The 25,101-nt window shown below is 71.4% G+C and overlaps 2 protein-coding genes across 4 annotated transcripts; one reads left to right on the plus strand and one right to left on the minus strand.

Annotated features, from left to right (window-relative positions):
- Positions 1–1,257: 1,257 nt before the first annotated feature.
- Positions 1,258–20,090, plus strand: NUMA1 (nuclear mitotic apparatus protein 1). 3 transcript variants are annotated; one of them, XM_086739808.1, is made up of 26 exons: positions 1,261–1,391; positions 3,236–3,308; positions 3,835–3,923; positions 5,726–5,805; positions 6,425–6,507; positions 6,587–6,667; positions 6,774–6,858; positions 7,562–7,697; positions 8,040–8,197; positions 8,860–8,977; positions 10,355–10,472; positions 10,794–10,934; positions 11,218–11,340; positions 11,881–15,057; positions 15,203–15,244; positions 16,371–16,439; positions 16,560–16,670; positions 16,766–16,984; positions 17,077–17,234; positions 17,367–17,610; positions 18,245–18,524; positions 18,630–18,766; positions 18,899–19,108; positions 19,371–19,481; positions 19,573–19,740; positions 19,921–20,090. In XM_086739808.1, the coding sequence occupies exons 2-26, from the start codon at positions 3,267–3,269 to the stop codon at positions 19,954–19,956; spliced, it is 6,216 nt and encodes a 2,071-aa protein (XP_086595934.1). In that variant the 5' UTR covers positions 1,261–1,391; positions 3,236–3,266; the 3' UTR covers positions 19,957–20,090. The 3 variants fall into 3 exon arrangements, with proteins under 3 accessions (XP_086595935.1, XP_086595934.1, XP_086595933.1); XM_086739809.1 differs by having other exon boundaries at positions 1,258–1,391; positions 18,630–19,108; XM_086739807.1 differs by lacking the exon at positions 1,261–1,391 and adding an exon at positions 1,756–1,832 and having other exon boundaries at positions 18,630–19,108.
- Positions 20,091–20,814: 724 nt separating this feature from the next.
- Positions 20,815–24,814, minus strand: XNDC1N (XRCC1 N-terminal domain containing 1, N-terminal like). The gene is made up of 10 exons (XM_086761203.1): positions 24,728–24,814; positions 23,394–23,499; positions 23,100–23,238; positions 22,864–23,019; positions 22,410–22,555; positions 22,228–22,304; positions 21,933–22,126; positions 21,463–21,547; positions 21,153–21,292; positions 20,815–21,008 (listed from the first exon to the last, which is right to left on the minus strand). The coding sequence occupies exons 2-10, from the start codon at positions 23,436–23,438 to the stop codon at positions 20,815–20,817; spliced, it is 1,176 nt and encodes a 391-aa protein (XP_086617329.1). The 5' UTR covers positions 23,439–23,499; positions 24,728–24,814.
- Positions 24,815–25,101: the final 287 nt, after the last annotated feature.

Genomic DNA, 25,101 nt, shown 5'->3' on the forward strand with positions numbered 1-25,101 from the left:
CCACGTGACGGCGGCGGCCAATGGGGAGGCGGCGGGGGCGGGCGCCGCCATTTGAATCCGGGCGGCGGCGGCGGCGGCGGGGGGGGCGCGGCCCCGGTACGGTACGGGGGGGGGGCGGGGGGCACCGGGGAGGCGGACATCGTGGGGCAGGGGGGCGCGGGGTCACCGGTGGTTGCCGCAGCCGCGCCGAGGCCTCAGCGGGGCCCTGGGCCTCGAGTGGGGCCGGTGCCCGCTGCCGGTGTCGCCGTCCCGGGGCGCCCGGGGCCGGTGCTCGCTGAGGCCTGGCTGTGCGGGTCGGTGGGGCCGAGCCCCCCCCCCCCCGCCCCCTCCCGGCACCTCGCCGGTCGCCGCCATTTGACAGCCCAGCCCCGGGCGCCCGGCGGCTCACGGGGCCCAGCACCGGGCGCGCTCCCGGCAGCCGGACGGGCGCGGTGCCGCGGGTCCCCGCTCGCTTTGCCGGGCGCGTCCTGGCCCCCGGAATCCGGTGGGAGAAGGTGAGCCGCGCTCCTGCCGGCGTCTCCCTTCGCTTCCCGGCGCTCGGCAGAGCCCCGAGGCCGTTCCGGCGGCGTTTGGCAGCCGCGGGCTCCAGCCGGGGCGGCCCCGGCTCTGCTCCAGCAGCCCAGATGCCGCGGCGATGGGCTCCCCAGCTCTGCTCCCCGCCAGCTGGGCTCCGCGGGTGCGGGCAGGGCTCGCCGTTCCTGCCGGGAGCGGGGGTCTCGCAGCCGCTGCCGTGGCGAGCGGCCGTCTCCGCCGGCGGTGGGTCGCGGCGGCGCTCTGGTCCCCGTCGAATCCTTGGCTGCTCCACGGGGGGGGGGGGGAATGTTTTGGGAACCGGCCAGGATGTGGCTCCAGCTGGGTTAGCGGGAGGTGGGGGCTGGCACCGGGGGTCCCCAGCACCCTTCCCCGCCGAGCCCCCCGCTCCCTGCCAGTCCGTGACTGGCATCAGTCAGAGGGACCCCTTCCCCGCAGCCACCGGTCAGCCGGGACCCCTTCCCCGCGGCCGCCGGTCAGCCAGGACCCCTTCCCCGCAGCCACCGGTCAGCCGGGACCCCTTCCCCGCGGCCGTGGGTCAGCCGGGACCCCTTCCCCGCGGCCACCGGTCAGCCGGGACCCCTTCCCCGCGGCCGCCGGTCAGCCGGGACCCCTTCCCCGCGGCCGCCGCGGCGCTGGCTTTCTGCGCCGTGCGCCTTTAACGAGCGCGGCCTCGGCGCGGTGGTGACGTGGGGTGGCCCGGGGCCAGGAAGGGGAACCGTCGTCGCCCGCCAGCCCCGCCGAGAGAGAAGCCCGACAACTTTTCTTTTGTGCGTGGTCGCCGGCTCCGCGCCCCTTCCCGGCCGCCAGCGCTCATGGCGGATTAAACCCCGCGCGCCCACGGCGGCCGCGCGCCCCCGGTAAGGCCCGAACAAAGACTTTCTCCCTCTTCCTTGTTTGTTCTCAGCTGGGCTGGGGAGGAGGAGGAGGAGGAGGGAGGCGGGGGGAGGCCGAGCTCGCCTTCTCCCAGCCCTGGCGCCTCGCCGCGGCGTGCGGCTCCCGCCCCGGCACCCCGCGAGCCCCCCGGCTGCCGAGCCCCCGCTCGCGTCGGGCCGCGGGCGGCTGGGTTGCGTTCGCCAACATCCGGGAGCTCGAGCTCCGGGGTGGCGGCCGTGTTTTTCCACCCCCCCGCTCCCCGCCGCCGTCGCCGCCTTCTCCCCGCGCCGGCCGTGGGCCCGTCCCCGAGGAAGGGGGCTGCCGTGGGTCGCCCGCCCTGCCTGGGCGAGCTGTTGGGCGCGTCCTGCGGCGGGACCCCCCCGTCCCGGGACAGCTGGGGCACTGCGGGCGCGTCCCTCCGGCAGGTTGGCACGTCGGGAGCTCCGGAGGCGCGGGCTTGCGTAACGCCGTGTTTTGACCGGAGCGGGCGCTGGGGAAAACGACGAAGGACAACGCCACCGCGGCGTCACGGCCGGCGCTCGTCCCCGCTCCCGGCGGACCCTTCCCCACCGACCTCCGCTCCCCTCCCCGGGGGCGCGGCTGGAAAGCAGCTTTGCGCCGAGCTCCCCAACCGCTTCCCCTCCGCCGTCGCGCGGGTCCAGGCGTAGCGCGAGCGGCGTCTCCCCGCGGACGGTCGCGTTGCGGTCTCTGGCGCTCGGGGAAGCCGATGTCGCCGGCGACGAGCCAGCCCGTGAGTGGGGCCGCGCTGCACCCCCGCCAGCCCGTGCGTGGGTGCCCAGGGGCTGCGCAGGCAGAGGAGCTGGTTCATTTTTGGCGGGGGCCGTGTTTGGCCCCCACTTCTGCTCAGGTCTGCTCCCAGCAGCTCCCTCGCCGGGAGGATTACCGGGCCGGCACCGGGGACGGGCGGCGCGGAGGCAAAGGTCGCGGCGGAGGGGACCTGGCAGCGATCCTGGCGCGTCCCCGCTCCCACCCTGCGCGGCGACGCAGGTCCCTCTCCTCAGCGCCCGCAGCAGCAGCGGGACGCGGAGCTGGCAGCGCTCCGGTGGCTTGGCCGCCGCCTCGCCGGGCTCGCGTGGGGCCGGCTGACCTTTGCGGGCTCCTTCCAGCCTCCGCAGCCGTGTCCCGGCCGGGTGGTGACAGCCGGGGAGGGAGCGGGGAGCCCGGGCGCCCGTCCTGCTGGTGTTCCAGGCGCCGCTGGCCGCGCAGCCGGGAGGAAGCCAGAGCAGCTGCGGGCAGGACCGCGGCGGGAGCTGAGCCCCGTCCCGGGCAGGGCCGGCTCTGGCCCCCGGCAGCCTGGGTTTTCTCCTTTTTCTTCCTTTTTTTAAAATGTCTCTCCCCCTGCCCCGGCCTGGCAGCCCGCGCTCTCTGCAGCTCCCGCTCTGCCGGTTGTCCTGCCCAGTTTGGGTGCTCGCTTGCCACTGGTCCCCAGTTCCCCCTCTGCTCCCAAGGGCCATGCCACGGTCCGTGGCCGCTTCATCCACCGGGAACGGCTGCCTCTTGCGCGGCGCTGGGGGGTTTCTCCCCGCTCTTGCTCGCCCCACAGGCCCCCCGCGATCTCGGCGCGGCGGGCGGGCAGGATCCCTCGGGGGGGACGGCAGCCGCGCGGCGCTCGTTGGGATCCCGACCGCCGGGGCGAATCCCGGGGAGCTGCGGGACAGCAGCCGCTCCCCGCTCGGTTCCTGCTGTCCCCACAGATCCTCCCGGGACGGACGCGGCGGCCTGGCGCTGTGCGCAAGCCGAATATTAATGTAATTACTGCTTCTGGCCTTAATTGTTTGTTGTTTTTTTTTCCTGTTGGCGTTCCTAGGTCCGGGCAGCGACCTGGCAGCCTCGCGAAGATGGCTCTTCACGACGCGAGAGCTGCGGCTCTCCTCGCTTGGGTAAAGCCCCCTCTCCTCCGCCGTAGCTCTGCGGGTGGGGGACGTGCTGCCCGGGCGTCCCAGCCAGCGCCGGCTCCTCGGGAGCGCGATGCCGCGGACGGGAAATCGTGGCTGGGGCGGGACCTGCGGCAGCCGAGTCCCCGCTGGGCCGGGGCGGGTGGGCGTTCAGGGGAGAAGCTTCGCTCGCCGTTCCTCCTGAGTCACCAGAAACGCCGGAACGGCCTGGTGCGGTCATGGAAGCTGCCCGGGAGCCGGAGTCGAGCCTGGAGCAGGCAGGGCTTGGGAAGCGAGGGGCTGGTGGATCTGCCCCGCGAAGCGTCGCTGCGGGATAAACGAGACCCGCGCCAGCCCGTCCAGCTGCGGAGCCGCGGGGGCTGCGCTCAGCTTTCTCCCGGGCGGGGCGGGGTGGTCGGAAGGGCTGGCTCGGCTCCGGCGCCCGGACAGGGCTCGCCGTCCCCCGCCAGCGCTGGGGGCGGCGGGCGGCGCCGCGTGGCATCGGCTTCTGACCCTCTCGCCCCGTTTCCAGGTGAACAGCACGCAGGTTTGTACGGATCCCCTCGCTGAGCTGTCGCAGCTGCGGGACTGTAGCGTCTTCGTCGGGATCATCAACAAAATGTGAGTGCGGGGAGCCGGGAGCGCGGGGGTGTTCCTGCTCTGGCAGACCGGCTGCTGCGTCTCCGGCCCCTCCGCGCGAGGCTCTGGTGAAGCACAGCGGCGTTTGCTGGCAGCCCTGCTCTGCGGCCTTCGGGCTGCCCTGCGCGGAGCTGGCGTACGGGGGCTCTGCCGCAGCTCGGCCTCGAGACAAACGCGCTCGCTGGGAGAGGCTCCGCTGCCCTGCTGGCCCCGCAGCCCTGTGGAGCCCGGGCGGAGCTGGCGGGCCCCGCGGAGCCGCCCAGGTAGGATTTTGGCCGCGGTTTCTGTCCTCGGAGGCTCGCTATCGCATCTGGCACTGCCACCGGGCTCGCTCCCGGTGCTGAAGCAGCAAGCCGGCGGCGCGGGGCCTCCTGCAGCGGCGCGGTGCCGTATTTCCATGAAAGCTGCTGGGTGAGGAAACGGCCCGGCGAGTTCTCCTAAGCCGCAGCCTCGCGATTCCGAGGAAGCCTTGGCTCTGTAAAGCAGCTTAAGGAGCGACCCGTGAAACGCTCCTGTTCTCTGGGGACGTCAGGCCGCTTCCGAGCGCGATCCGGGCAGGACTGAGCTGGTTTGCTCCGTCCCGGAACCTGAGGTGGCCGGGCAGGGGTGGGAGGAATGCCTCCGGCAGGAGCTGCGTTCGTTGCCTGCGAGCAAGGGCGATTAAAACCTGCGAGCCGGAATGGGCGTCGGAGCTAGGACAGAGCGCGCTCTGCTCCGGCCGCGCGTCCTTAGCGAGCTGGCGAGGCAAATCGGGAGGGCGTGAGGCTGCCGCTCGCGCAGCGTCGCTTTCAAACCCTTCCGGCGGGAGGCTCCGCGGGAGCCCGCCTGCTGTAATTGCCTCCCGCGCGGCGTAAGGAGAGCCCGCTGGGAGCGGGGCTCTGCTGGCGAGGGCGGGGAGGAAGGAGCCGCGGATATATTTAGTCAGGCCCGGTTAATCTCCTGGGTCCGTGCTCCAGCTCAGATTAGCCGGGACCGCGGCGGCGTGCGCTCACGAAAACAGGCCTGCCCCTGGCCTGATAAGTGGGGCGGCGGCGGGGCGGGCACCGTGGCAGCCGGCTGAGCCGGGGAGCTCCCGCAGCACCGGGGCGCGGGCTGGGAAATCCGTGAGGGCGAGAAAACCCTGGCGCTGCGTCCTTCCCCGGGCAGCGTCGCTGCCCCTGGCACCCTGGGCGTAACCGGCGGTACCCAAGCAGCGCCAGTCGAGCAGGGCTGGCGCGGGTTTGGGCACGCGGTCTCCGTTTGAGCTGGGGCTGTTGAGGAAGAGCGTGGTCTTGAGTAAAAGCTGCAAGAGACAGCTTCAGCCCCCCAAAATCCAGCGTGGGCTCCCGGCAGCGACCCGGCGGGGAGCAGTGTCCGCACATCTCCCAAACTCCGTTTCCCACAAGCGGTGACGCTTCGCGATAGCGAGGAGAACGCGCGATGCTCGGCCCCCGCGGTGCCTCCCCGGCCGGCCGGGACGCCGCCAGCTCCCTCTGCCGCGCCGGATGCCGGGGCTGGCAGGCAGCGGAGGAAACGGCGAGGGCCGGCGGCGCTCCGGCACACGCGCCGAGAGGGCCGGCTGCCCGGCTCTGGCTGCTCACCAGACGCAGCCGTGTTTGTCGGGGCCGCGGGGAGCGTCTGCGCCCGCTCCTGGGCGCGCTGCCGTTGGCTTTTCCTTCGCCACCCGCCCCGGCGCAGGGCAGGCTGCGCTGCCGAGAGCCACTGAGCTCCGTTGCCAAAGAAAACCCCGCACTGTGCGTTTAATCTTTTGGCAAAGCGTTAACGCGACCCCTGCGCTCTTTCAGCCACAGGAGCGAGGAGGGGCAGTCCGTGCTGGAGCAGCCGCTGCCGGAGAGGATCGCCTTCGTCTGCAGCTTCCTGCAGAGTAAGCGCTGCGGGAAGGGACTGCCCCTGCTCGGTGTCCCCCCACCCCTGCTCGGTGTCCCCCCACCCCTGCTCAGGTCTGTGCCTGTGTCTGCAGGCCTCCCCCCACCCCTAAGTGATCCCCCCACTGCATCAGCAGCTTCACGAGCTGCAGGCAGAGCTGCCCTGACCCCGCGGCAGCGCACGGGAAGGAAAACTTCCCGCTGGCAATCCTTCCCAGAGCGCGGGCTCGGTGCAAAGGACGGCCGGGGGGTGACGGGCAGGGTGCCAGCGGCTGCTCTGGTGACACCGCTGCGGGGCGGCATTCCTAGCCCAGGGCCTGGCCTCGAGCCGCTCAAATCCCGCTGGAAACCCTTTACCCCAGCAGGAATCCTGGGAGGGGAAACGGGAAGGCTCTTGCACTTTTGCTGGAGCTGTCCTGGAAGGAGAGAAACCGTATTCCCCATCGCATCCCACCCTCCGTAGACGGGACTGGGTTTGTGCTGGCGGGCTCCGGAGCGCAGCCCTTCCCCGTGGGGACGCGTCGCGGCGCCCCCCAGCCCGTCACCTCGGGGGCTGGCCGCCAGCGTGCCCGGCGGCCGGGGCTCCTGCGTGACCGGGAATCCCTCTTCACGTTGCAGAGCACTGCAAGCACAAATCGGCCGCGGAGAACCTGGTCTCGGCACAGAAACTGCTGGAGGGAGAGGAGCTGGCGCTGGCCAAGGTAAACCGCGGGGCGCGCACTGTTCCTCGCGGGCACCGGGCACCCTGCGGGGTCGGTGACGCTTCCTGCCTCGTTTCAGGTGGCCGTGCTGCTCCTCTATCACACCTCCATGAGCTGCAAGAGCCCCGGGGACTGGAGCGAGTTTGACTACAAGACGCAGGTAATCCCTCCTGCGTTCCCCGCTGGACCGCGGGCGTGCGGGGAGGCGCCTTTTTGGGGGCGCTCCGAGACCTGCCCTCATGTTCGGGTCCCCTCCTCCGACACAGGTTGAGCTGGCGTCGATCCTCAAATTTGTGCTGGACAACGAGGAGAGCCTGAACGAGAACCTGGAGGCGTTCCTGCAGAGGAGGGGTGAGTGCTGGACCCCGACCGCGCCGTGGCTCCCGCCCGCAGTCACGGGCTGAGCCTTGTCCGGGCGGAGCAGGCGTTGGGCGCGTTGTCCTCTGCTGCACGCCCCGGTGAGACCGACAGCATAACGTTTGCTGTAGTGGGACAGGAACAGACCGTAACTGCGCGCAGAGCAGCGGCGAGGGAGTGCTGAGCACTGCTGGCATCTTCCTGCGCAGCTCCTATGCTGGCAGCACCTCACCGGCACTGATGACCCTTTTCTAGAACATAAAATCACTTTTTTTTGGGGTTTTTTTTCCACCCCTATTTGTGCTGCTACGGCTGCCAAACCAGGAAAGCAGCACCGCCACCCGGACCCCCTCGCCGCATGGCGGAGCGCTGCGAAACGGCCCCCTGTGAGCTCGTCTTTAAGAGCAGGGCTGGCTCAGACCAGCTGGGCTCTCTGCGCTCGGCAGCGTCCCGGCCGTGGCGGCATGCGCTGCTGAAGCGCGCTTTCCCCGGAGCAGCGGGGCGGGTGGGGTGCCCGCAGCTGTGCCGTGGGAGCGGAGTGCCGGGGCGGGACAGGGATGTAAGGCAGGTTTACAGCTCTCTTGGCTGGGCTGATCCATCCCTGCTGGAATCTGCGGTTCAGGGATTTCGGGTGCTAAACCCTCCCTCCCGGTGTTAACATGGAGATCACGGCCTGCTTCTCGCTTGTGATTTCCAGCGCCGCTGTCCTCGTCCAGCGCCTCCAGCAGCAGCTCCGAGGAGCTCTCCCCGCTGCTCTCCCTCCCGCACAAGCGAGAGGTGCGTTTCCTGGAGCTGCAGAGGATCGCCTCCTCCTCCTCCTCCAGCGCCAACAAGTACGTCCCCCGCCGCTCGGCTCTGGGGGGAGCGAGGGGAGGGGGGGAACGGACAGGGCGGCTGCTGGGACCTCCAGGTGTAGCCAGGGTGCACGCAGACTCGACAGAGAGAGCCCTTCTGCCGTGGTGCTGTCGTGTTGCAAACTCCTGCCTCGACACAGCCGAGAGGCTGGCGTTGGCGCAGTCGCGCTGAGCAGAGCGGCCTTTCCGCGCCGGTGACGGGGCGTCGGAGTCGAACCTGGCTCCGGGACGGGGGAACCAGAGCGGGCTGGCTGCGCAGGGAGGGGTTGTGCCCTGTCGTCGGCTCCGGATAACCGAGCCACGCGGCGCGCCTCTCCGCAGCGTGCTGCCCGGCCCGCCGTCCTCGCCCGTGGGGGACGTCATGCAGACCCCCCAGTTCCAGCTGCGGCGGCTGAAGAAGCAGCTGGCTGTCGAGAGAGAGAACCGGGACGAGCTGGAGGTGGAGCTGGCAGAGAACCGCAAAGTCATCACGGAGAAGGGTCAGTCGCTAGCGCGGGGCACGGGAAGGGCTCTCCGGGGCTGAGACCTCGCCTGGTTCCCGTGGCTTTGTTACGGTTTTGGCCCCACCACGACTGTGCTCGTGCACGGTGCGTCCTGCCAGACCTGCGGTCAGCACAGCGCGCGGCGCTGGGGCTGTTCTGCTTCCCGGAGCTGACTGGGCAGCTTGGGGTTTGCCGTGCCTCGCTCCGTGGCGGGCCGAGGGGACGCGCGCCCGTTAAGCTGGACCAAAGCGTGGAGCAGAAAGCCTTGCTGCTGGGAGCCGAGCCGGCTCCGGCGCTGTTGGAACGACTGAGTGTCTCTCGGAGATGGCTGCTGGTCCCCCTGCCAAGTGATTTGGAGCAGGCTGGCGGGCGTCGGAGTCTCGCCTTCCACGTCTAAGACACGCTCTGCGCTGGGGATTTCCCCGGGCGCGCGTGGAAGCTGCGGGTTCCTTCTCCCCTCGTACATTCTGAGCAACAAAAGCCGTGACCGAAGCGGCGCCCGTGCCGAGCGGCCGTGCGGGCAGCCTGGCTCTCCCGTGTCCCGCTGCAGACGGTTTCTGTGCGGCGGCCCCCCGCCAGCTCGGGAGGACAGGCGTCCTGTTGGGGGGGTTCAGGTGACGGAAAGATGGTGACGGGGCCTTTCTCGCCGCCCTCCCCAGAGGCGCAGATCACCATGATGCAGCAGCGCATTGACCGCCTGACTCTGCTCCACGAGAAGCAAGCCGCAGACCAGCTGGAGCCCAAGGAGATGGAGGAGCTGAGGGAGAAGAACGAGAGGTAGGACTCTGAGGACGTCAGCTCCCTCCTGCTAGGCTGGTCCTTGTCACTACCACGTCCCCAGGCTCCACGTTCTCTGTCTCTCCCCCAGCAATGTGCAGAGGTGAGGACAAACCTTCCTGTTGTCCTCTGCTGCCTCCTCTGCAGCTGTGCCCCAAGGAGGAGATGGCTTCAGCAGTCGTAGAACCACAGAAGGGTTTGGGTGGGAAGGGAGCGTTCAAGGCCCCCCAGCCCAACCCCCTGCCAGGAGCAGGGACATCTCCAACCACATCAGGTTGCTCAGAGCCCCGGCCAACCTGGCCTGGAATGTTTCCAGGGATGGGGCACCCACCACCTGGAATTTCTCCCCACCTTTCCTGCAGCCCCCTTTGGGCACTGGGAGCCGCTCTCAGCTCTCCCCGGAGCCTCCTCTTCTCCAGGCTGAACAGCCCCAGCTCTCTCAGCCTGGCCTCACAGCAGAGCTGCTCCAGCCCTCTCAGCATCTGCGTGGCCTCCTCTGGACCCTCTCCAACTGGTCCATGTCCTTCTGCTGTTGGGGGCTCCAGAGCTGGACGCAGCGCTGCAGGGGGGTCTCCCCAGAGCGGAGCAGAGGGGCAGAATCCCCTCCCTCGCCCTGCTGCCCACGCTGCCGGGATGCACCCGGGATGGGGTTATGCCAGCCGGCACGTGGTCGGGGCGATCGCGGCCCGTAGCCCTCGTTTGTCGCAGCCGGCGGGGAGCCAGTCCCAAGGCCCGCGGCGAGCCCGGACAGCCCGCTCCCTCCCCTAAACTCCATCCCAGTGGTGGGAAAAGGGCGTGCCGCCTGCGTGGGTCTTGCCGCTTCCGCGAGACCCTGCGTGGCCTTCCCTGCTCTGGGGTGGGCTCTGTGTTGCTGAAAGCTTTTAGGGTGATATCAGAGCTGCCGACCCAGCCCCTTCCCCAGCTGCCAGGCCTCCAGTTTGATCGGATCTGAACTGGGCTGCGTCACGCACTTGAGTTCGGTCGCCTGCTGCGCTGCGTCCCGCTCTTTGCCCTGTCCCTGCGCAGCAACGTGTTTACCTGGGAAGGGCGCCCAGCCTCCGCTGGCAGGTGCCATGCCTTTTTTTTTTGTTTTGGTTTTTTTCCTGTCCTTTCCTCACTGATTTCACTTCGCAGAGGAGCGGCTGGAGCCCTGCCGCTGTCTCTGCCCGCGGTTCAGAGCGGTCGGGCTCATGCAAAGCACAGACGTTGCTTATTTCCGCTCCGTTCTGTGGCTTACTGGGACCCAGTTTAGAGCTGAACTTATGGTGGTTGCTCACCGAGGGCAGGTACCTTGGTACCGCAGTTTCCTCCGCGATATCCAGCAGCATCGGTCCCCAGCGATGTCCGCCCCTGCTTTAACCACCTCCTCTCCCGCAGCCTGATGGTGCGCCTGCACGAGGCCCTCCGGCAGTGCCAGGACCTGAGGACTGAAAAAGGCCAGATGGACCGAAAGATCAACCAGCTCTCCGAGGAGAACGGCGACCTGTCCTTCAAGGTACGGGGCGCTGCGTCCTCTCCGTCTCCCCGCAGCCCGGCGGTTTGTGATGGGGAGGATTTGATGGCAGCGCCGGATGCTGGGCTCTTTACGCCTCTGCTGCTCGGTGACCGAGCCTGCTTTGGGCTCCGGATCCAAAGAGGAATCCGAAGAGGAAGCGTGGTGGGGAAATAGGGGCTGGGTGGAGCCGTCTGTGCGCAGTGCTGCACACCTGGGACACCCGTGGGTGCTGCAGCGCTGGGGAGGGGCGAGCCGAGCGGAGCCCTGGGCAGCGTGGGTGCCCTCTGACTCCTCTGGGACGCGGGATTTTTCCCTCGGCAGCTGCGGGAGATCGCCAGCCACATGGTCCAGCTGCAGGACGCCCTGAACGAGCTCTCGGAGGAGCACAACGCGGCGCTGGCGCAGTCGCAGGAAAAGCAGGGGCAGCTGGAGAGCGAGCTGTGTGCTGCCCTGCAGGAGAAGGTGAGGGGACCCCGGGCCCTGCCTGGCCGGGGGACGCGTGCTGGCGTGGGGCAGTCTCCTGGGGCTGGCTCGCGCCCCGCCGGCTCTGCCCGTCCGTGCTGGCGCACGGGGAGAGGCGCGTTCCGCGGGGAGCGTCTCCCTGCTCCCGGGAAGGGCTCTCCACACGGGACAGGACGCTGTCCTCGTAGCAAGGAGAGAAGCCCTGCCCCTGCCGAGACAGAGCTGCCAGTTAAAGCTGGCTGGCTGCTCCTCTCCGTGCTCAGTCCCGCCTCTCTGTCCCCAGAAATGCTCGGAAGAGAAGATCGAGATTCTCCAGGGCAAGGTTTCTCTGCTGGAGGACCAGCTGGCCAAGCTGAGGGACTGCGGCGGCCAGGAGAAGGGAGAGGTCATGGGAGACGTCCTGAAGGTATGGCCGGGTCGCCGAGAGCCGCTGGCCGCTGCAGCGCGCGGGCGGAAATCCCCTCTGGCTGGGGGGCTGGGGGGCGCACGGCAAAGCCGTTTGGGGCAGAGCCAGCTGCTGGATGGGGTTGTGGGGCTGAGCGCTCCGTGGGAGCCCATTTTGTGCCGGATTTGGGAATACCGCTCCCGGGTAGCTGCTGGCTCCCCCAGCCTCCCGTCGCCTGGGCTGGCTGCGGGAGGAGCAGCTCCTGCGCGGTGAGAAAAGGCGTTTTGTCCCAGCGAGCAGAGCGGCACAGGGCTAAAGGGAAAGCAGGGAGCCTGGGGGTGCCGGGGGTGCCAGGAGGGAGCGCTGGGGGTGCCGGGGGTGCTGGGAGGGAACGCTGGGGGTCCCGGGGGTACTGGGAGGGAGTGCTGGGGGTGCCGGGAGGGAAGTCTGGCGCTGGGATGCAGCACATGGGGGTCTCCAGTGAAGGCGGTGGGCGCAGCTCGAGTAACACCCAGGTCTGTGTGTTTTGGTTTTGTTTCCCCCCACCCTTTCTCTCTGCAGCTGGAAGAGCTGAAGCAGGAGGTGTCCAGCCTCACCGCAAAAGGGGCCGAGCTGCAGGCCACCGTCCTGCGGCTGGAGGAGGAGAAGCAGCAGCGGGAGGCAGCCCTGCAGTCCGAGCGCAGCCGCTTCGAGGAGGAGAAGCAGCAGCTGGGCAGCCTCGTCGCCAGCCTGCAGAGCTCCCTCTCCGAGAGCCACCGGGCCAGGGAGGTGCTGGAGCAGGACCTGCGGGCGCGGGAGGCCAGCCAGCCCCAGGGCATCCCGCTGCGGAGCCAGGAGGCCGAGGAGGAGGCTGGGCGGCTGGCTGCCCTCGACGCCCAGCACGAGAAGACCCTGCGGGAGAGGGACTCTGCCCTGCAGCAGCTCCAGCACCTGCGAGAGGCCAACGCGTCGCTGAGCGGCCAGCTGCAGGCCATGGCGCAGGCCCGTGATGCCAGCCAGGCCGCCTCGGCGGGGGAGAAGGCCGAGCTGAAGCGCAAGGTCGGCGAGCTGGAAGCCAGGATCCTGGAGCTCGGCGCTCAGCAGCAAGCGGGAGCGGCGGAGGGGCTGAGGGCCCAGCTGCGCGAGCTGGAGGGCAGGCTGAAGGAGAGCCAGCAGAAGCTGGCCGAGAGGGAGAGGCTGGCCCGGGAGAACACCCGCCTGCAGGAGCGGCTGCTCTTCCTGGAGGAATCCCTGCGGAACACCGAGGGCATCCTGGAGGACGAGAAGAGGCGAGCGGCCGAGAGCCTGGAGAGCAGCCTGGCCCGGATCGCCGAGCTGGAGGCGGAGAGGCAGCAGCCGGCACAGGGCCGGGAGCCACCTCTGCAGGAGTGGGGCGAGGAGCCGGCCAAGCGCCGGGCGCTGGAGGAGAGCCGGGAGAAGCCGACGGGAGCCTCTCCCGCTTCCCGAGGGGAGGACGGAGAGCGCGGGCGGCTGGAAGAGGAGATTCGGGTGCTGAGCCGGGAGCACGGCCGGGCCTGCCAGCGGCTGCAGGCCGAGCAGGAGAAGGCGGCCGCGCTGGAGGCCCGGGCGGAGCGCCTGGCTGCCGAGCACCAGGAGAGGCTGGCCGCCCTCCGGGCCGACCTGTCCAGCGCCCGGGCGCGGGCGAAGGAGAAGGAGGGCGAGGAGCAGAAGCTGAAGGCCGAGGTCTCATCCCTGCGGGAGAAGATGGCCGTCACGGAGCAAGCTGCGGCCCAGCACGCGGCCGGGCTGGAGGCCGATGCCCGGAGAGCCACCGAGGCGCTGGAGGGGGTGTCCCAGCAGCTCTCCCAGGAGAAACTCAAATCCAAGGAGCTGGAGGCTGCGGTGGAGCGGCTGCGAAGCACAGAGGCCGAGCTTTCCCGGGCGGCCGCCGCCAGCAGGCAGCGGGAGCTGGAGCTGGAGGCGGAGGTGAAGCAGCTGTCCGGGCAGGTGACCCTGCTGGGCGCCAGGCTGGAGGAGACGCTGCGGGAGCACCGGCGGGAGCTGGCGCTCCGCGAGGAGGAAACCCAGCGCCTGCGGCAGGAGGTGGAAGGGGCCAAAGCGGACTGCGCCGCCGAGCGGGCCCGCAAGGCAGAGCTGGAGGCCCAGCTGCAGAACTCCCTCAACGAGCAGAGGGTGGAGCGGTCGGCGCATCGGGAGGAGCTGGCTCGGTCGCGGGAGCTGAGGGAGGAGAAGGAAGGGGAGCTGGAGGAGCTCCGCCGGAAAAACGTCTCGCAGAGCGAGGAGCTGAGGGACCTGCAGAAGACGGTCAGCGCGCTGAAAGGAGAGCTCGCCTCGCTGGAGGCGGCCACGGAGGGGGACACCACCACGGCCGCCGGCTCAAAGGAGACCCGTCTCGGGGAGCAGGAGTCCGGCTCCAGCCAAGAGCTTTACCAGGAGAAGCTGAAGGAGACCCAGGCGCTTCGCTCGCAAGTGGAGGAGCTGGAGCAGCAGTGCAGGGAGCAGCAGGAGGCCATGGCCGCCCTGGAGCGAGCGGCGGCCGAGGCGGCGGTAGCGGAGCGCGCGGAGCTGGAGGCCTCGAGGAGGGAAGCGGCGCAGCAGAAGGAGAAGGCGTCGGAGCTGCAGAAGCTGCTGGAGGCCTCGAGGTCGGTGCAGGCTCTGCACGACAGCACCGTGGAGGCCCTGCGGAAGGAGCTGCAGGAGAAGGGCAGGGAGCTGAGCCAGAGCAAAACCGCCATCGCCGCCGCCGAGAAGGAGCTGGCGTCCCTGCGCTCCACCGCGCAGGAGAAGGGCCGCTCGGAGGAGAGCTGGAAGGAGCAAGTGTCCCAGTGCATCCAGGAGATGGAGAGGAAGAACAGCCTGATCGGCAGCCTGGAGCACGAGGTCTCCATCCTCCATCGGCAGGTGACGGAGAAGGAAGGGGAGAGCAAGGAGCTGAAGCGCCTGATCCTCGCCGAGTCGGAGAAGAGCAAGAAGCTGGAGGAGAGGCTGCGGGTGCTGCAGACAGAGATGGCCACCGCCGCCTCCCGCGCGGCCGAGAGGTGCTCGCTCATGAAGGTGGAGGTGCAGCGGTGCCAGGAGGAGATGGAGAAGCAGCGGCTGGCCATCGAGGCCCTGAAGAGGGACCGCCACTGCCAGAGCGAGCGGGAGGACGAGCTGCGCCAGGAGGTGAAGGTCTGCCAGGACAAGTGCCTCCAGAAGGAGCAGCTCCTCACCGCCCTGCAGCAGGAGCTCGGCAGCGCCCAGGCGCTGGCCGGGGAGCTGCCGGCGCTGAAGCACCTTTGCCAGCAGCTGCAGGCGGAGCGCGCTGCCCTGGAGAGCCAGCACTGCCAGGACCTGGAGCAGAGGGCCAAAGCCCTGGCCGCTTTGCAGGCGGAGCTGGCGCGGGCCAAGCTGGAGGTGGCCGAGGTGCCCTCCCTGCGGGAGCGGTCTGCGGAGCAGGAGCGGGCCGTGCAGCGGCTGCAGGTGGAGGCGGCGGAGCAGGCGGCGCGGCTGGCGGGGCTGCAGCAGGCCAACGCTCGGCTGGCCGAGGAGAACCGGGGGCTCGGCGAGAGCCGGAGCCGCGGGCAGCAGCGGCTCGAGGCGGAGCTGGGCCAGGCCAAGCGGGAGCTGGAGCGGCTGCGGGCGGCGGCGGAGGAGCTGGCGGCTGGCAGGCGGCAGGAGGCGGAGGAGGCGGCGCGGAAGCTGGAGGCCATGAGTAAGGAGTGCGAGAGCAGTAAGGCGACGGCGCTGGAGGAGAGGAGGAAGCTGCTGGAGGAGAGGCAGAGGCTGACGACTCAGGTAGGGGCTCCTGCGCACCCCCGAATCCTCATCCTCCCGCCCAGCCCGGGAGCGGGGGCTCTGGGCGTGAAGGGGACGGGCGCTTCGGGAGCGGCAGCCCGGTCTGCACCGGCCGCACATTCACCTCTGCCTTTTGTGCTTGCAGGTGGAGCAGCTAGAGGTATTTCGGAAAGAGCAGGCGAAGCAGGTAAGGCATGCGGAGTGCCGGCTGCTCAAACGGTGACGGTGCACGGCCCTCGCTGCTGCCGCTTCCCACCGGAGCTGCCCTCTCCTCTCGTGAAGCGTTCGCCGTGGGGACCCAGCCGTGGGGCGCTCCCGCGGTGCGTGCCATGGGTGCCGCCTGGCTCCGGGTCTCTGGGCTCGCGCCTTCGCCCCCGGGGAGTAGGAACTGGGACCCCAACCTGCCGCCCGCCCGCTCGCAGCGGTCTGCCGAGAGCATCCCGGGCTCCTCGACACTGGAGTGTTGCTCCTGGAACTCTGGAGGGGATTTGGGGGAGCGGTGACACCCCCTTCCTGTCCGTCCCTCTTTCCCACCCTCTTTAACTGAGGTTCGGCTCCTTCCCAGGCGGCAGGAACGGCGGGGGCCGGGAGGAGGGGGCTGCGCTCCTAGAAAGCGCAGCCAGATGTGGCCAGAGGTGGGATGCTTTACAGCAGACGCGGTGTGGGTCGGTGCTGCGGAAACGGCGCTGGAAGAGCTGCATTGCCCTGCCCAGCTTGGGTTGCCCCCACGGTCCCAGCCTGAGCTGGCCAGGGACCCGCAGAGGCCTCGTGGCTGTGACTGCGGGGCGGGGGGCTCCTCGAGCATCCCCCTGGCGCGGGGAGAGCCCGGGGCGGTCGGCTGTGGGAGCGTGGCTCGCGATTTGTGAGCTGCCTGCCCGCACTGCGGCTCCTGCTGCGGCCGAGGCTTTGCGCGGTTCCTCGGTGTCACGTCCCGCGTGCGCACCCTCGAAGGGCAGGAGCGCTCCTTTGGGGTGGGACGCCTCCCCCTGCGCGGGCACGGGCCTCCCTCGAGCCGCCCGCCCTGAGATTTGGCAGGCGGGACCCCCGCAGCCGGCCGGGCCTCCCGCTCTCGCCCCACAGCGAACGGCTGGCAGCGGAGACGCCCGCTCCGGCGACGGGGCGCTGCGTCACCGCACCGGCTTCCCTTCCCCTCTCGGCTTCGCTTCCCGCGCGTGGCCGCTCCTCGTGCTGGGGTAGCGCAGCGACTAACGCGGGGTGGCCGCGTCCGCCCGCTCAGCGAAGCTTCAGCCGTGCCGGGAGCTGAATCGGGGTCTCGTGCCCGCGGCCGGTCTAACCGCGCGGTGCCCTTCCAGGTGGAGGAGCTGAGTAAGAAGCTGACCCAGCACGAGAAGAGCGCCCAAAGCCAGCAGCAGAGAGTTAAGGTACGCAGGGACCAACAACCTGGGGGCTGAGCTTGGCCAGCCCTGGCGCTGTTGGCGGCTTCCCCAGGGGCTCAGCCGGGGTGCAGGGCGCCCCTGACCCGGTCCCCTCCCTGCCCGCAGGTGCTGGAAGGGGAGCTGCAGGCGGAGGCCGCCCGCCAGCAGGAGAAGGTGGCGGAGCTGCAGGCGCAGCTGGCCCAGAAGGAGCAGGCGGCCGAGCACTACAAAGGCCAGGTAGGGCGTTCCCCCCGCCGTCCCCGTGCCCCCGCCGTCCCCGTCCCTGCGCGCCGCGGGGAAGCTCGACGAGTTTTCTCTCCTTGGCGTCCTAGATGGAGAAAGCCAAAACTCACTACGACGCAAAGAAGCAGCAGAACCAGGACCTGGCGGAGAAGCTGAAGGCCATGGAGCAGCTGCAGAAGGAGAACGCGGAGCTGCGGACCGAGTCGGAGAGGTTGGCCAAGGAGCTGCAGCAGAGCGTCCTGCAGGCCAAGGAGTCGGAGCTGAGCTGCAGGAACCTCACCAACCAGGTCCACAGCCTGGAGGCGCAGGTGGGCACGGCGCGGCGGGCCTTCCCCCTCCTCCTCCTCGCCCCTGCCGCTGCCGCGCTTGGAGGATCCGTCCCTCCTTGCTCCCCATCCAGGTGGAGCTCGCCAATCGGCAGCTGCGGGAGCTCGGCAAGTTCCAGGTGGCGACGAGCACGCTGAAGGGCCGGGAGGCTTTCGGCCAGAACCCCGCCGACCTCAGCGCCGACAGCCTCGACCTCAGCCTGGACGAAGCGCAGCCGCTCAACTCCACCAGGTACCGGCCTGCCGCGGCTCGGCGGAGCCCGTCCCAGCCCCGGCCTCCCAGAAACCCGCTGTCCCCCGGTCCTTGCTGCCCCCTGACGCCCGGTAAGGCCGCCAGCGCTGCCCTCCCGCCCCCTCTCCGCAGGAAGGCCGGCCGCTCGCACTCGGAGGCCTCGGCGGTGCCGCCGGGCAGCGAGGAGTCGCTGGCGTCCCGCCGGCTGCCCCGCAAAGTGGAGTCCCTGGAGAGCCTCTACTTCACCCCCATCCCCAGCCGCACGCGCTCCCAGCTGGAGAGCAGCGCCGCCTCGCTGGGCGACACCTCGCTGGACGCCGGCTGCAGGACGCGCTCGGCCCGGCGCCGCACCACCATCAACATCACCATGACGAAGGTGAGCGGCCCCTGGGCGTGGGGCGGGGGGGGATCCGTGGGGCGGGGGGGGATCCGTGGGGCAGGATCTCGGCGCTGAGGAGGAGGATGCACGGTTTGCTGTGCCCCGCAGCCCCGGGCTCTCTGGGGCCGGAGGCAAAGGCCGGGATGGCTTTGGGGAGGTTCTGTTGCCCCCCCGGCGGCCGGGGCTGCCGCTGTCACCCGGCCGTCCCGAGGAGGCCCGAGCTCTGCGGGGGGCTTGTGCTCCCAAACTGCACCGAGCTCCCCCGACGCCTTGTCCTGCGCACCCTCTGCCTCTCAGAAGCCGCAGACAGGAAAGGTGGGGAGAGACTCTTCAGCAGGGCCTGCTGGGACAGGACGAGGGGTGGTGGTTTCAAAATAGAGGGAGGTGGATTCAGATTGGACATGAGGAAGAAATTTTTAACGCTGAGGGCGGTGGAGCAGTGTCCCAGGTTGCCCAGAGAGGTGGTGGGTGCCCCATCCCTGGAAACATTCCAGGCCAGGTTGGCCGGGGCTCTGAGCAACCTGATGTGGTTGGAGATGTCCCTGCTCCTGGCAGGGGGTTGGGCTGGGTGGGCTTGGACGCTCCCTTCCCACCCAAACCCTCCGGTGACCTCTGCATTTTCCCCCCCCAGAAACAGGCCAAGACCGAGGAACCGGACAGCGCCGACGTCTCCTTCTGCAGCATCCCGGCGGCTCAGCCCCGGAACGTCGCCCCCGGCAAAGCCCGGCTGCGCTCGGCCGCCTCCACGCGCTCCCTCACCAGCTTCCCCTCGCAGGAGTCCCTGGCCAAGCTGGAAACCTCCTCCCCGCAGGAGCCCCCCGGCAATTCGGCGCTGCTGGGCCTCCCCGGCTACCGGCCCGTCATTCGCAGCTCCTCGAGACACTTGCAGGGGAGCAGCAGCTCCAGCCTCGGTGCGTGCGGGCCGGCTGGGCAACCGGGCTGCCGGCCGGGCTCGGGGGAGGCCGCTCCTTGCCCGGGACCCTGCCCCGCCTCAGCTCGCCCTGCTTTGGGTTTAGGCCGGAGCAGCGTCTACCTGGGGACGTGCCAGGACGAGCCGGAGCAGCTGGACGACTGGAACCGCATCGCCGAGCTGCAGCAGCGCAACCGCGCCTGCCCGCCCCACCTGAAGACCTGCTACCCGCTGGAGAGCAGGGTAAGGGGGGCGAGCGGCTGCCCCTGCCCGGGTTTGGGGTCGGAGAGAGGCGGGGGAGCAGCCCCGGGGGGGCACGCGGAGCTGGGGACCCCCTGGCCACCCCTCGGCAATGCCTGCGCGCCGCCCCCCCAGCCCTCCAACTCCCTGGGGACCATCACGGACGAGGAGATGAAAACGGGCGACCCCGAGGAGACGCTGCGCCGCGCCAGCATGCAGCCCTCGCAGATCGCCGCCGCCGCGCGGCGCAGCACCCTCAGCGCGGCCTGGGCCGGCGGCATCACCACGCGGCAGCAACGGAAGCGCCTCTCGGACGAGTCCCACCACGGCCCCGACACCCCCGAGGTGAGCCGAGCGCGCCGCCAGCACCCGCCTGCCCCCCGCCTTCCCCGGGGGCTGGGGACAAAGGGGACAGCTGCAGCTGTTCTCCAGATGTGGAGGGGGCGGCGGGGGCTCCCGGGGGGCAGGGCTGGCAGGAGGCAGCTCGAGCCGCAGATCCGCGCCTTCCCAAAGCCGCGCTGCTCTCGCTCCCCGGCGCTGGCCCCCTCCTTGTCCCCGGGGAGGGTGGCCCCAGACACCAATCCCGGTTTCTCCCCCTCTCTTCCAGTCCAAGAAGCCGACCAGTTGCTTCCCACGTCCCCAGACTCCCCGGGAGCGCAGCGAGCGGCGCAGCTCCCAGGTCAGCCGCAGGAGCGAGCAGCAGGCGCCCAGCAAGCAGGTGAGGGGCGAGCGCCGGAGAGAAAACGGGGGCCCAGGACCCCCCGATCCCGGCCCGGCCCAAGCTCACGGTCCCCTGTCCTCCTCCGCAGGCCGAGAGGCGCCAGTCGATGGCGTTCAGCATCCTCAACACCCCGAAAAAGCTGGGGAACAGCCTCCTGCGCCGGGCAGCTGGCCGCAAAACCACCCCCAAGAACTCCCCCCGCGGCAGCGCCCGCCGCTCGCCCCGCATCGCCACCGCCAAGTCCCCCAAGGGCAAGGTAGGCAGCGCGCGCCCCGGGGCGGGCTCCTCAGCCCCCATGGGGCGGGGGGGGACACCTGTCCCCGCTGCCACGGGGCGGGGGGACGGGGACACGTGTCCCTGCTGCCACGGAGGCAGCGGGTCGCGGCTGCGCGGTGCCCCCCGCCCCAACGCCTCCTCTCTGCTCTGTCCCTTCCAGTCCAGCCGCCGATCCCTCAAGGACACGAAATTCTGAGGCCATCCCGCCTCCGGCTGTGCTGCAGCCCGCCCGGGGGGGCAGAGCGGCCCCCCCAGCTCTGCCCCGGACCCAGCCTGCGCCCCCTCGCCTCTCCCCGCCCCCCCAGCGCTGCGGGGGCTCCAGCAGCGCCGCGGTGGGGACAGACGGGGCCCCCGGCCTCCGCCCCGGGGGCTGGGGTGAAGGGGGGGGCCCGGCCGGGCAGTGGCAGCCCCCAGCTCCCCCCGGCGCTCCGGGGGGGCGAGGGGGCCTTTTTAAAGCGTTTCTATTTGTAAATAAATTGTATTTTTCTCCTGGCTTTCTCCACGGGCCCCGCACGTGCTGGCTTTGCTGGAGCTGGGGCCGCGCCACCGCCACGGCCTCGCCTCCGCCCGCTGCGGGGCCGGCGCGGCACCAGGGACCCCAGCGGGGCCTGAGGGGACCAAAATGCTGGCGGCTGCCGCCTCCTCCTCCCCCTCGCCCCCCGGCCGTCCCCACCCGCCGTGCCAGGCGCCCCAAGGCAGGGCGCTCGCCCAGGGACGCGCTGCGGCAGCTGCAGATTTTTCTCTCTCCTTTATTTGACTCTCCTCCAGCAGCAGTTCCCGTCATCGCTGCGCTTCCCCGCCCGCGGGACCCCCACCCACGCCCCAGGGTGGTCCCCAAGCCGGGGCGTTGGGGACAGAAGCGACCGCTCCGTCCCCACGCCAGCATCGGCACAAATTTACCCGAGCGTTGCCGCGCCTCCGCCGGCGTGGCCGACGCTCCTGCCCTGGCGCTTCGCTGCGGCACAGCCGGGCCCGGCGCCGGGGCTCCAGCGTCTCCCCCAACCGCCGCGCCGCGGGGTTTCTCCGTCCCCCCAACCCTGCTGTCCTCGCGGCCCTACCCGGTGCCGTGGGCCGGCTCCCCGCAGGCGCTGGCGTGCCACTCGACCTCGGCCGCGCCGAAGGGCAGCCTGCAGATGGGGCAGGGCACCCAGGCCTCGCGGGACGCCCCTGCCAGCGAGGGGGGAGGCCAGGCCGCGTCCTCCCCGCAGCGAGAGGCGTGCGCGGGGAGCAGATCCCGGCTGAAGCGGCCTGCGGAAAGGGGAGGCGACGGGGTTGGCCCGGGGCCTTGGGGGTGAGCGTGGGGTTCAGGCTCACGGCCTGGCCCCCCCGACAGCCCTCCTCCACCCCGCGCCAGCAAAGAGCCCCAGCTCCGTCGCCGCGCCCAGCGCCCACCTGAGCAGACGGGACAGACGCCCGTGTCCCCGCGCGCGCTGTCCCCGCCGCTGCGGCCCCTCCGGGCCCGTCGCTCTCGGTGGCCGCGGGCTCCGGCTCGCCCTCCTGCCCCGGCCCTTCTCGGGGCGGCTGGCGGAGACCTGCGGAGCGGTTGGCAAAGCGCAGGGTCCCTCCGCCGCGCCCTGCCCTGCCCGCCCGAGGGGAGCCGGCACCGGAGCCGGCACCGCCGCGAGGGAGAAGGGAGGGAGCTGGCTGGGAAAGACTCGGAGGGGAGAAACCGCGGAGGAGAAAGGCGGTGACGGGGGATTACCTGCCCGCGGGGCTCGGAGCGCTCTGCCTGCCGTGCAGCTGCCTGCGCGCCCTCGGCGGGGCTGCGGGGGGGTCCCGCGCGGAGCCTGGGGAACGGCGGATGAGGAACAACCCCCCTGCACCCGCCCGCGCTCCCGCCTGAGAACCGAACCGGCGCCACGCCCGGGCGGAAAACATCCGCGGGACCCGGGAAACCATCGCCTCTCCTCCCGCCGCCCCGCCGCGGGCGTAAACGGCTCGGAGCCGCGGGATTCACCATCGCGCTTCACTCGCGCCAGCGAGGACGGGGACTGGTCCCGAGGGAACTGCGATCCCTCCGGGCATGAGGAGCGGCGGAGTCACCCCAGTCCACTCCAGGTGGGATCCCCGCGGCCGGCTGAGATCCCTCGGGATGGTTTTTGGGGAGCGCATGCCAACTCCGTAGAGGCTCTTGGCGCTGCAACGGGCCCTGCGCCGGCAGCTCTGGCTCACCTGGCACCGCGGGGCCTCCCGGGCCCTCGGCTGGCAGCTCCGGCTCAGCGCCCGTGCCGGCTCCGGGCCTTAGCGCCCGGCTCCGCGCCGCCAACAGCACCATCCGGGCCGGGCGGCTGAGGCAGGCCGGGCTCCGGGCGCCCGGTTCCAGCTGCTGCAGGCGCCTTTTCAGCCGCTCCTCCTCCCTGGAGCTCCTGCAGACACAGCGATCGTCAGCCCCGGCGCTTGGGGACAGCGGGCTCCGGGCACGGCTGCGCAGGGAGAGGACGGAGACGGACCAGCCCAGGCCACTTACGAGTGCGGTTCCGGAAATAAAGTCCGGCAGAAGGCAGGGCTGGAGCGCCAGGGGCTGTCCGCGGGCTCGGCCTCCTCCTGCGGGACGAGGGAATGGCGACCGCCACGCCGTGCCCCCGCGCCGAGTAGCGGGGACGCGAGGGGCGGCAGCGGCCCCGGCACCGGGGGCTGAGAGGCGCCTACCGGGGCCGGGCGGGCGTGCTCGGGCTCCGGCGGCGTGCGCACGCGCAGGAAGGAGAGCCCGAACTGGCTGTGCTTGCTGAAGGGCTGGCTGCAGGTCAGCCGCAGGCGGTCCCACTTCTGCCCCACCGCCAGCGCCGGGAAATCGGCTGCAGGGCGGGGGCAGCGGTCGGGGCAGACCGGGGACTGCCCGGGCCCCAGCGTCGCACTCCCACCCCCGCTCCTCACCCTGCGCCACCGTCCCCGCTCCAGGACCAGGACAGGGCGACAACCGGGGGAGTACGGGCACGGGACAGCCCAGGGCCGGGGAGCAGAGCTGCTGCGATGCTCCCGAGGCCGCGCAGCCAACGGGACGGCCGCGACTGCCCGTCTCCCCATCCCCCTCCGCGCTCCCCCAGCCTGCCGCATCCCACCGGCAGCCCCCCAGCCTCTCCCTTCGGATCAGGCGATCCTTTACCTTCCTTAAACATCCGGACGCCGCAGCGGTTCCGGCCCAGCTTTGAGTCAGCCGGCGTCATCAGGGCGACGCTGGGCAGCAGGGTGAGGTAGGGCCGGTCGAGCGGCCACGAGGAGCGGCCCACCTCGATCTGCAGAAAGGCGCAGCCGCAGTTCCCTGCGTTGAGGCCAGAGGGGCGTGAGGCTCGGGGCCGGCGTCCCACCCAGGGCGCGGCTGACGACGGCGGGGACACCAACCGACGTCCACGTAGCCGATGGGACTGGCTCTCTCCAGCTGCAGCTCCGCTCTCAGCTGCCTGCTGCGCTCCCGGGGGCAGCCGAGCCAGGGCCGGGGGCCGTCCTCGCGCAGCAAGTTCTCCACCGGGTACCTGGGGTCCTGCGCGCCGCGGCACAGACGCCATCAGCGCCCGACGGGGAGAGCCGTGGCGCTGCGCCCCGTCACGGCCCGAACCGGGATCCCCCGCAGCTCAGAGGGAACCCCGGGCTCTGCAGCCCCCCGCCCAGCCCCGCCGCAGGAAGCGCCCCGCAGACCTGCGAGGAGAAGGAGACGACGTGGCGGATTTTAACCGGAGCCATCGGCGTCTCCCGGCGGGCAGCCTCGGCCGGGATCCTGCTCCCTTCCGGACCCCTCCAGCGCCTGGCGAGGAGAGAGGGGGCTGCTCCGCAACGGGACGGGGCAGGGCCCGGCCGCGGCACTGGGGGGCACGGCGGCAGCCGCTCCGGTTACCCCTGTTGGCCCCAACCTCACCCCGCACCCCCCCAGCCCCGTTCAGCACCCCCCCACCCCTGCCCCAGTGCCCCCCAGCCCCGCCCCAGCGCCCCCCAGACCCGTTCAGCGCCCCCCAGCCCTGCCCCAGCGCCCCCCAGCCCCATTCAGCACCCCCCCACCCCTGCCCCAGTGCCCCCCAGCCCCGCCCCAGCGCCCCCCAGCCCCATTCAGCAGCCCCCCAGCCCCGTTCAGCACCCCCCAGCCCCATTCAGCAGCCCCCCAGCCCCATTCAGCAGCCCCCCAGACCCGCCCCAGCGCCCCCCAGCCCCATTCAGCAGCCCCCCAGCCCCGTTCAGCACCCCCCAGCCCCATTCAGCAGCCCCCCAGCTCCATTCAGCAGCCCCCCAGCCCCGCCCCAGCGCCCCCCAGCCCCATTCAGCAGCCCCCCAGCCCCGTTCAGCACCCCCCAGCCCCATTCAGCAGCCCCCCAGCCCCGTTCAGCAGCCCCCCAGCCCCGCCCCAGTGCCCCCCAGCCCCGTTCAGCAGCCCCCAGCCCCATTCAGCAGCCCCCCAGCCCCGTTCAGCACCCCCCAGCCCCATTCAGCAGCCCCCCAGCCCCATTCAGCAGCCCCCCAGCCCCGCCCCAGCGCCCCCCAGCCCCATTCAGCAGCCCCCCAGCCCCATTCAGCAGCCCCCCAGCCCCGCCCCAGTGCCCCCCAGCCCCGTTCAGCAGCCCCCAGCCCCATTCAGCAGCCCCCCAGCCCCGCCCCAGCGCCCCCCAGCCCCGTTCAGCAGCCCCCCAGCCCCGTTCAGCAGCCCCCCAGCCCCGCCCCAGCGCCCCCCAGCCTCACTTGGCCACAGCAGCGACCCCCGCAACCGACTGACGGCCCCCCCCAGCCCGGGTCAGCCTCCCCAGTGCCCCCAGTGCTTCCCCACAACCCCCAGCCCCCCCACCCAGCGCCACCAGACCCACACGCGGACCCCCAGCTCCATTCTGCCGTCCCAGTAGCCCCCAGCTCCCCCCCACAGCCCCACTCACGCCCCAGTGCCCCCCACAGCCCCCCCCATTCGCCCCTCGCCGCACCGATCCCGCCGCCGCCCGAATCTCCCGCCCAAACCGCCCGACCTTTGACCCCCGACCTCTGACCCCGCTCACCGCCGGCCCCTCCTCGCCTCGGCCCCGCCGCTCCCGGCCCCAGGCCCCCGGGCCGAGCCCCCCCGGGCCGAGCCCCCCCCGGGCCGAGCCCCCCCCGCCCCGCCGGAGCCCCCGGCCCGGCCCGCGCTCGGCCGCGGTGCCTGACGGGACTCAGCGCCGCGTCCCCGCCCCGCGCGGCGGCCCCTCAGGGAGCGTCTGCCATGTGCGCTCCCGCCGAAACAGCGTGAGGGGGCAGGGAGAAGCGGCGGGGGGGGCGGGCGGGCGGGCTGCGGCCTGGGAGCGTTGGCAGCGGCAGCCCCGCGGCGGGAGGCGGCCGGGGGAACCGGGCCGGCGGGCGGGGGTTGTGCGTCCCGCTCGGAGACTGGAAACGGCAG

The sequence above is a fragment of the Chlamydotis macqueenii genome, chromosome 1 (assembly GCF_036417535.1).
Source record: "Chlamydotis macqueenii isolate bChlMac1 chromosome 1, bChlMac1.mat, whole genome shotgun sequence".
Lineage (NCBI taxonomy): Eukaryota > Metazoa > Chordata > Aves > Otidiformes > Otididae > Chlamydotis > Chlamydotis macqueenii.

Coding starts and splice junctions, on each gene's coding strand:
- NUMA1 (XM_086739809.1), top strand. CDS start 3,267: ATGGCTCTTCACGACGCGAGAGCTGCGGCTCTCCTCGCTTGG. Junction 17,611..18,244: donor TCAACATCACCATGACGAAG/GTGAGCGGCCCC, acceptor TTCCCCCCCCAG/AAACAGGCCAAGACCGAGGA. Junction 19,741..19,920: donor CCAAGTCCCCCAAGGGCAAG/GTAGGCAGCGCG, acceptor TGTCCCTTCCAG/TCCAGCCGCCGATCCCTCAA.
- XNDC1N (XM_086761203.1), bottom strand. CDS start 23,438: ATGGCTCCGGTTAAAATCCGCCACGTCGTCTCCTTCTCCTCGCAG. Junction 23,020..23,099: donor CATCGGCTACGTGGACGTCG/GTTGGTGTCCCC, acceptor GCCTCAACGCAG/GGAACTGCGGCTGCGCCTTT. Junction 22,127..22,227: donor TTATTTCCGGAACCGCACTC/GTAAGTGGCCTG, acceptor CTGTGTCTGCAG/GAGCTCCAGGGAGGAGGAGC.